Source organism: Ascidiella aspersa, chromosome 2, assembly GCF_963924565.1.
Source record: "Ascidiella aspersa chromosome 2, kaAscAspe10.2, whole genome shotgun sequence".
Lineage (NCBI taxonomy): Eukaryota > Metazoa > Chordata > Ascidiacea > Phlebobranchia > Ascidiidae > Ascidiella > Ascidiella aspersa.
In genome coordinates this window covers 30,702,758-30,712,429 of record NC_139448.1, presented here as the reverse complement: position 1 = coordinate 30,712,429, position 9,672 = coordinate 30,702,758, and the positions used below count along the sequence as shown (strand labels likewise).

Sequence of the window (9,672 nt, the reverse complement as noted above, 5' to 3'; positions counted from 1 at the left end):
TTATTCGTAAGTAAACTTGATGTCGGTTGTTCCAAGTATTTCTTCGACTTTTCGATCAATCGCTGCGCTTTGTTCATCGCTTAAATGATTCCGCCAATCTCCTACTTCACCTGAAAAAATCTTACTTGGTTTATTTGGTATTTTCGTATTTGGTTGATACATAACTGAATGCTTACCTTTTCCGACAATCGTTTTCATCAAATGACAATTCTCCGCTTCCTTTTTCATAGAAATAAACGAAGTCTTCTTAACGATCCAATCAAGCTCATTTGCGGTCGGGTATTCCCCAATAAACTCTGCCAGCTTGCTGATTTCCTCTTCAGGCTTCTAAAGGTAAAAAAAATGTAGTTTGGGAGTTATGCTGTTTTATAAATAGTTGCGAGATTGTTGACAAAATCCGCGTAAATGCAATGAGATTAAAACTTTAATGAAAAAAGTAAGCAGTTGGATTAGGGTGCGATCAATGTCGTAATTCCAAACAAAAAGAAACCCATTGATTTGTTGAATCTGTATCGTGTTTTATTCCCAGCCTAAAAAAGAGGTGCACTGCTATTGTCATCGTTATTAATAAAAGTGGCCCAGAATACTTTTGTTGTTTTATCTTAAAATTCATGTTTATTCATGTTTACTTTCTTTAGATCTTCGTATGCCAGCCAAAGCAGATTGGAATCGATTTTGTGTTCGTACCAAGCGCGAACGTGTTCCAAATACCCCTCGCCCTCTTTGGAATGTAAAAGAGTCTTTCCTGCGAAATTATAAAATGTTAACGTTGTGACGTTTAAGATAAAACTTTTCGTGCAGTTAGTATAGCAGCAGGTTTCAGACTGCAAATACTTACCAGCAATGTAGAGATCATAAAATCGCTTTTCTTCTTGAGGATAAATATGTTTCCAGTTTGCGCTCTGCCACACCGGTCGTTTTTTTACGTAGTTGTACCACGATACAGCTTGGTCCTTTGGATTGCGGATCACGTAAATCACCTCAAAGGAAGACAAATATTTTTTGTTTTACCCATATTTCTACCAGTGAAGGGTTGACTAATAACAGAATATGCCAAATGTGCTCAAGCTAAGCCGGTAGAATACATATCCTACACATAATTTCCTATTTACGTTTACCCCACTTTCCCGGTACTTCTTCAGGTTAATGAGAGATGGCGGAAGATGAGTTACAAAAACGTTTCGTTTGAAGGGAAGGTTTTCCATTACGATGTGCTTGCAAACTAGCAACAAATCAGAAACACAAGTCTAAAAAAATTATAGAAAATTGCATTAGTCACAAAGCTTAGAAAGCAAGGTATCTTATTTTTTAGTTCTGGTAGTTTCTTTTTTAAGTTATGGCCGTTTCTTTATTTATGTAATGCTATCCTAAAAAAGTTTCTCAAGCTGGTATGAAATTGCTTTAGTTATGCTTACATTTTTACTCTTTTGTTCAAATTCATAGTAAACCTGCCAACTGGCTGTTTTCAGAAATGCATCTCTGAAAGTAGCACGCGGCATTAAACTGACTTTGTTCCAACTTATTACATTGCGCAGCACGGGACGTGCCGTTGTTTTGCACAGAGTGCTCAAAAAAATGTGCGCACTTTATTCAGAATGTGCGCACATCTTAAACAACTTTAAAAATGTGAGTTCGAATTAGAGTTTAAGTTAGAACTTGGAGAAAGAGTCAGAAAGTTTGGAGAAAGTCGCAGAGGCATTGGTCGAAAAATTGGAGAAAGGGGTGAAGGAATTATAGTAAGAGTTGTAGTTTGGAGAAAGATTGAAAGGCAGGATTGGTGAAAGAAATGTCGGAAGAAGAGTCGGGAAAAGTGTTGATGTACGATTCGGAGGGTATAGTTGGAGAAACATTCGGAGGAAGTGTAGGGTAAGAGTTAGAGACATAAGTAGAGGGCGATTTTGTCAATCGTAACCTCAAGTGACAATACAGATATAGGGGTGCACAGTGTTTGACAAACCTGGTCCACATTCCAAAAAGGTAAATATGTAATGCAGTGAGGAGTATTTCTGCTGTAGTTCCGCATCTTTCCGACCAAATATGCTCCTGACGATCTCCATGACCCAGTGGGTTCCTGCTTGTAATGAATAAGCTGTAGTAGGCGTGACTATAGTCTAAAAGTCGTAGGCAGATATGGTTAGGCTATCTTTTGTAAAAAATCTTGTTTTGTTTTTAGGTTAAACGTGAACAGTGTTTTGTTAGGTACTGGCGAATAAAATCATTTTTTTTAGGATTTTGTAAAATTCGGATAATATTTTTGTTTAAACTTTTTATTTTATCAAACTATTTAATCCAAGAAACACTTCTATTAATGCGTCCTCATTAATATTTTGTATAAGTAGCCTAGTTTAATTTTATTATGTTTTATATTTATTTTGTTGTAAAGGTTTGGTCCCCTAAACCCGGTTGAAGAATATGTGACCCGTAATAAAGGCTTTAATTTTTGGTAGTGTTGTAATGACTTAAGTCATTGACTTGAATTAAGTGCACTTAAGTCACTGTTTTCAAATGACTTGACTTGACTTAAGTTCTTTGACCAAAATGACTTGACTTGACTTAAGTATTTTGGACAAATGACTTGACTTGGACTTAAGTCATTTTGTCAAATAACTTGGGAGTAAATTAAGTGTTTTTCATTTAAATTTATCTCAAGTTTTGCACATTTAACACTCTTATTACTGTATATTGCGTTTGTGTGTTTTTTTAGTTAAATTGTTGCTTGTAATCGGACGAGTTTACCAATTTTAATAGTTTAACAATTTACTTTTATGTCAATGACATGACTTAAAATTGACTTGCTCTCATAATGACTTGACTGGGACTTGACTTGGGCAACCGATGACTTGGACTGGGACTTGACTTGTTATTTTTGCAAAAGACTTAACTTGGACTTAAGTTATTTCAAAATGACTTGTTTACAACACTGATTTTTGGTCGCAACATATATACTGAAGTACTTTTATGACACACAAGAACAACCGCTTTTTATCTGCATAAATATCGAGAATCAGAAGGGTGATTCAGTGAAATAGATTTTCGCTTGCTTGAAAATTGACTCAGCAAAACTCTGTCGTCAAAATGTTCTAAAATATATTTATTTAGGATTTCCAAAGTTAACGTTGACAAAATATAGGCCTACATTAGGAACCGGACCATGGTCTAATGGCCTGATGCCCTTTGGTCTGCTTAGATCTGTTTCTGCCAACTGCAGAATATATTTCACAAGGCGACTAAAATAACTAATACATTTCGATTAAGACTCGCTGAAAGAAAGCGTGGGTTTCCTCGAATAGATTAGACAACCTGTAAAAAGAGATAATACATTGGGGTCTTAAGGCTTACGGACCAATACAACATGCTTTACAGCCGGGGTGGGCAACCTTTTTTAACACAAAGGCCAGTAAGGAAATGCAATGCTTACATGAAGGCATTTAATTAACAGCCTTAATTCAACACCAGCTGTTAAACACAACATGTAAAAAACTTTATGAATGAAAGATTGTTTTGTAATAGATGCTACTTGAGTTCGACTGCATTAATGTAGCGGTGTAGCATATGGGTTACATCGCACTTCAAACAGGAAACTGATAGAGCAAAAGTCCCAACATGGTGCACACTCATAGCCTTATTTAGGGAAAAATAGCTGTAAGGAGGTGAAGGGCTACACAAAAATGAAAAAAGGCCGCATGCGGCCCGCGGGCCGCACGTTGCCCACCCCTGCTTTACAGGGGTTTACAGGGGTACTTGTGCGTGTACTGAAAACAGTTTACTGAAAACACCCAATTTTTGCAACAGTAGCACCCGATAAAATCCAATATCACTAACCTGTCTTTGGGTAGGTCACCACAACTACATCGCCTTTACCGAGTTCCAATTCGTCGTATGCGTACTGGGCTGTGTCAAATTCAGAACCGGGAAACAGATAATGACCATTTCGTTCGACTGGTTTTGGAGTGTTCGACCGCAGAGCGTGCAGGTATTGCTTGTATTCGTCGAGTTTGCATCTGTAGTGCTCTTCAACCAAGTTTAAGGTTGCTGTGATTGACTTCCAACCTTGAACGCTTTCATTTGTCAATTCAATCGACATCACTTTTTGGTAACGTTTGCTTTTACATATAATTAAAATCTAATAACAAATCTAAGGTGTTAACCACGAATACAGTGTTTCGGTGGCATCAGATTTTTTTAATTTTATAAGACCATTTCAAGGCCAATTAAGATTCCAATACAAATATTTTGCTTTGCAAAACAGCTTTTGTTCAGCAGTTATGGGATTGAATTACGATAATTTTCGATTATCTTCGCGAAACTAATAGCCAAATATCGAAACAGTTTTTCCAATGCCTACGTCAGCATGATACATATATACATGCTAGGTTGCATGAAATTTTGTAGCTGGACAGATCTAGGATTTTCTTTGTAAAGGAATGAAAATGTTCAAAAGTTACGACTATTAATTGCGTTATTTCGAGCCATATGCAAATATTGTTGTACCTAATGTGTCGCCTGTCCTTTTTTAAGTTTCGCTAATTATAACGTCACGTTATGTCGTAATTTTGTGACGTAATTCTTAAAAGAAATCCTAAACACCACATAAAGCTAATTTTATTTTTTTATTCAAACTAACTTTTCCACAATCTGACATTTTGAGAGAGATTTTGTTGCTACTAAATCATTTCTATACTAAGTATTAAATATTCGCCAACAATCCGAAATGCTTGGTGCACACTTTCGTAATTGCAGCTAACATTATTGGGCGCATGTATTAGCCTGGTTTGTTATACCCTTTAACTGTAAGAAGTCTATACTGTCTACCGGAGTGTACATGTAAAGATCTGCGTATGAAATCCGAGAACTCAAGACATACATTCACAAAGTGATTGCAAAAAGTAATTTACTATACTGTTAGCAATTTCAAACTAAGTATTACCATTTGAAATATAGAAAAATAATTTGCATACTAGAATAACAATTTGCATACTCAGTGACACCATTAAAACAGTTCGTTTGTAGTAATCGACACATCTTATAAAACCCAAGCTATTTTAAATTGTTTACTATGAACCATAGTTCAATCACAAAGATATTTTAGGTTGCAATTCCTTTCGCCCATATTCCAAAATGTCCCTAAACAATCAACACCTTCAACCAAATAAAAAACAGTCATGGTATTACGACGAATATGTAAACTTATATATCGCGGCGCTATGTGACTTTCCATATATATCTAGCACAACAGATTGACAAAAGGTGATCAAGTTAAATTTATCAATAAATAAGCTTTTTCAGTGAAGGAAAACAATTGTTAAAAACACGAAACCGGCCGTGCAGTGGAATACAGCGGCATAAATCAAACGCCTTGGCCTGTTAGATATTTCGTTGAAACAAACGATTTACGAAACGCAAAGTTATGTTTAAACATTTCACGCTTTTGTGCCATCTCGGGCATGCCCAAACTCGCATGTGAATTTCGACAACTCAACCAGTCAACTTTACACTAATATTTATTTGCATGACTCGGCCATTAGGTGGAAAACACTAGCACAAATATACAAGCTTGGCCTGGAAATGGTTCCTAGTTCAAACGAATTGCAATAAAATAGTAAATTTTTCCAAGTTAAGTGTTGCAAGTTATAACATCAAGAAGGCGTCACCAATTCTATAGCCCTACTGACATGACGTTACATTATTAATTTAGCGCAGAAATATAGCACACAACAATTATTTTCGAATACTATGCGTATAGGAAAAGCAAATTTCCTGTTGGTACGAATACCACCAAATGACAATTTAAAACAGCTCATGTCTGCTTAAAGAATAGCGACTGTAATGTATGCAGTAATGTAGTGTTTGCCACAAATTTACACAAACTATAATGACAAGTGTTGTAAAGTTTGGACTACAAATATCCGTTACGTTTTCAAAGTATATAGCTTTTCTGTCAATATTGCTACGTAATTGTTCTTATAAAGAAAAGTAAACGTTTAAAGTTGGCTGAGGGTTTATTTGAGACCAACTTTGCTGAAAAAATTGTAAAAAATTCTATCCCTGGCTCAGGGGCGCCCGCAGAAAATTTTCAAGGGTGGGCTATCAGTGGCGTAACCAGAAAATCAAAAAGGAGGGTCATGAATTTTCAACTTAGGTAATTCCCCTATTTTTCGTCTGACATTAATGAATAATGACGTCATCAAACAGTGACAGTATGACGTCATAGAGCGGTGATTGCAAGACGTCGTAAAAAAACTAATCAGAAACAGCCAAATGCGTCCAGCAAAGCGACCACGTGCGTCGTTAACATTCCTGTCAGGTGCCAGCTGCGAAACCACAGTGTGCAATCGTTAACTTCAGGTGAAAAAATAAACCAAGACCGTGAAATATGTTTGATTAATTGTGGTAGAATCATACATAATTGGACTATCAGCAGCACAGTTTTCAAGTTCCATGAACGGAACTAGCGCTGAATTACAAGCACGCTTTTCACCACCTGCAATACTAAACGAAGATCGGTTTTCCCGGTTGTTATCATGCCACGTTTAGCGCAACAATTGCGCCGAGCTGTGTACCAAGTCAGCTAAATTACAAGCTGTGGTTGAGGGGAAAAAAGTCCATTGCACACTTAGCACGTGGTCTCAAAATATGCTTAAAGAGTATAATTTTGCGTTAACCATCATTACATAAAAGTGGAAACTTTGAAACGCGCACGACAGTCACCATTGTACCTCCTTTTAAGAATCTGCTTCAGTTAAACAAATGTCGATGTTACACCAACATAGCATATTAGCGGCACGCCGCTTCTAGCAGTTTGTTAAACCACGACAAAATCGAACAAAAAACGATAATATCACTTACAAAAAGAGGGGGTAATAACTCACGCTCCCCTGGATACGCCACTGTAGGTGATGGATAATGTATAATATTTTTTAATGGATAATGTATAATATTTTTTTAATTCATAAGTGATACATAATACACTTACAAATAATACTAATAATCGCATTTTGAAATTCCAGGGGTGGGCAAGTGCCCCCCCCCTTGCCCTCCGTGCGGGCGCTCATGCCCTGGCTGCATATCAAGCTTGCAGTGTGACTTCTCAACAAACCAAAAAACTTATTCGTTGCCTACTTGCGGAAATGTTTGGTTAGATTTGTGCTATTCCGTTGTTCTACAGTCTACTTAAACAATAATAATTATATTTGTTTGTTAAAAACAATGGCTTGCCTGCACATGGAAACAGAAGTATAGCTACAAATTGAGTAAAGTTTTGTAGCGTCACAATAGGTGACACTTTATCAACTTTTTTGACCTTTTTCCTTATTTGCTTTACTTTGTACGATTTCGAATTGCTCATTAAAACACTTGGTCTTAACAATCTTACAACCCTCGTAGAAAACTGTTTCGAATTGGAGTCAATACTATAACTTTTACATTTAACGATCTTTGTTTAGGGTTTTTGAGTAGATACTCTATCACTTTACCCAGAATAAATAACTTTGCAGAATTAATACAATAAACTGAAAATAATTCTCTACTAAACAGCAATTCCAAGTTCACCCATTCAGTCAGCTTATTTCGTAATTGTCAAGCGAAACTAAAGTAGCCTTTTATCGTATGCCATCAGTCCCATCAACTGTGAAGTTAATTCGACTGACTGCAGTGTCAGTGTAGTAACTAAAACGTGCCGCAACAAACAAAAATCTGCTTATTTTACCCATCACGATTTAGGCTTGAACTCAGCCGTGACAATCATTTGTAGCGATTAGTCGATTCGCCGCAAACACTTTAACCGTTATACGACAGCGGAGCAGGGTACAGCGAGGCAAATGGCGAACATGAGGCCTTTTGGTTCCTACAACACAAACACACTCTTTGTCATAATTATTATCAGGGCCCGCAAAAGTCAATGAAGTCAAAGGACCTCGTCTTTTCACCAATATAAAGTTGTTTTTAGCACCCAGGGGACTGTTTTCAGAAAGTTAAAGTCAAAATTTAACTAAAGTCAAAATTTGCCAAACTATGGCTTTTGACATAGTTTCTGTGTTTCTTGAGAGTAATTTTCGAAAAAATCGTCGTGAAAGCATTGTAAATCGGGAACTGCGACACAATTAAACCATATTAACTCATAGGCCTACAAGCAGGAAATATGTCACAATGCCCACTTGGATCAGCAGTAAGTTTTATTGCAAATTGTCTACTGTTTATTCATTGTTACGTATTTTAATAATTCTTTTAAAACACTTCGTTTTCGAAAAAGGTGGTCTATTCGAAGATCAACAGTTTGGATTTTAGGAATAGCCTACTGACAGGCGCGGATCTAGGATTTCAGTTTGGGGAGGGCCATGAGTTTTTTCAGATATGACGTCCATTGTGTGACGTCATAATTCAGGTAAAAATAACATCGGCTGGCCGAATAAAGTAACTCCTGCAAAATAACGCGAAAAACAGACCTTTTGAAAGCACGAAAAAGTAATAAGGTTAGCCTCTACAGTGGGCCGGTTTCCTAGTTTGACCCGGTATGAAGAATATCGCTGAAAGACGCTACCATGTCTATTGTCTACACATCTTGCTTTTTCCCGAAAAGGCGAGAGCAACCGCACATGCCACCGAAAAAGCGCCGAGGCCACGTCGCAATAAAACCATAGCGTTGTCTGCTGCGGTCAGCAGTGGTCCTTTCATGACACTTCTCTCAATTTTTTTTTTGCCAAATAAGGTTGCTGAAATGAGCAAAACTCAAAACTCTATGCAGAGTTAATCATAACATTGGACAGGTTATTCAACTCCTTACACAAGGGTTGGCAACCTTTGTGCAGTAGTCGCGGGCCAAAACCAAACTCAGAAAGGTCTCTGCGGGCCGCACAACATATGTTAATGAGATTTTGTGTTATTACAACTTTATAACAATTGTGAATCAGGTGGGCCTCGGATTGTTTATAATTACTTTTAAGGAGGCAGTAAAGTCTTGGCGCAAATTCGCTAAAAAAGCGTATACTTGGTTTAAAATTCGAGTCCACACGTCGCCATCCCCCTACTACTATTAAAAAAGTGTAATAAACTACTTTGAGAAAACGCGATAAATTTTATAGTTAATCTATTTTAGTGTTTGTTAACCATTTGGGGCAGACCTGGCGAGCTCAGCGAGCGCGATTTTTTTGGTATTCCGGTATTTCTTTTAAATTTCTTGTTTTTGTTACATTTAAAAAAAAATGGTTAAAAAAATATTTGTCGATTATGTTTTAAGACGTTTTTCGTTTGTCCGTGACGCTCTTGGCAGTTTTTCACGGCGCAACAGTAAAGAAGCGCTGATTTAGTTCAAAAAGAGCATAAAAACGTAAACACACTGGATGTATAAAGATCATTAGCGCGAAGCGCGAAAATTTTTGCATTTACACAAACTGAAAATAGTCAAAAAGTATTTAAAATGGACTCGTGTCTAATTTGTCAAAGAGGCGGCGGGCCGGATGAAGTATATTGGCAGGCTGGTTCTGATGCAGATTTGCATTAACAACAAAACAGCTTTTAATTGTACTTGGATTTAAGTTAGTTATTATATAGTCGAGGTCAGCGTACGGTCACTTAAGCCGTCTCTGCAAATCTGAAAAACGCCGCTTTGCGCGAGTGGGCGAAACGAATTTACCATTTTTTTGAAATAATCATTGTATGGCGCCATAAGCTCGTACA

At 37.0% G+C, this 9,672-nt stretch overlaps 1 protein-coding gene across 1 annotated transcript; it reads right to left on the bottom strand.

Moving 5' to 3' along the window:
* Window positions 1–4,084, bottom strand: LOC146164851 (amine sulfotransferase-like). Its single transcript, XM_083380855.1, has 7 exons — window positions 3,823–4,084; window positions 1,958–2,071; window positions 1,113–1,222; window positions 839–980; window positions 630–745; window positions 177–327; window positions 1–110 (listed from the first exon to the last, which is right to left on the bottom strand). The coding sequence occupies exons 1-7, from the start codon at window positions 4,082–4,084 to the stop codon at window positions 1–3; spliced, it is 1,005 nt and encodes a 334-aa protein (XP_083236981.1).
* Between the last annotated feature and the right edge of the window lie 5,588 nt (window positions 4,085–9,672).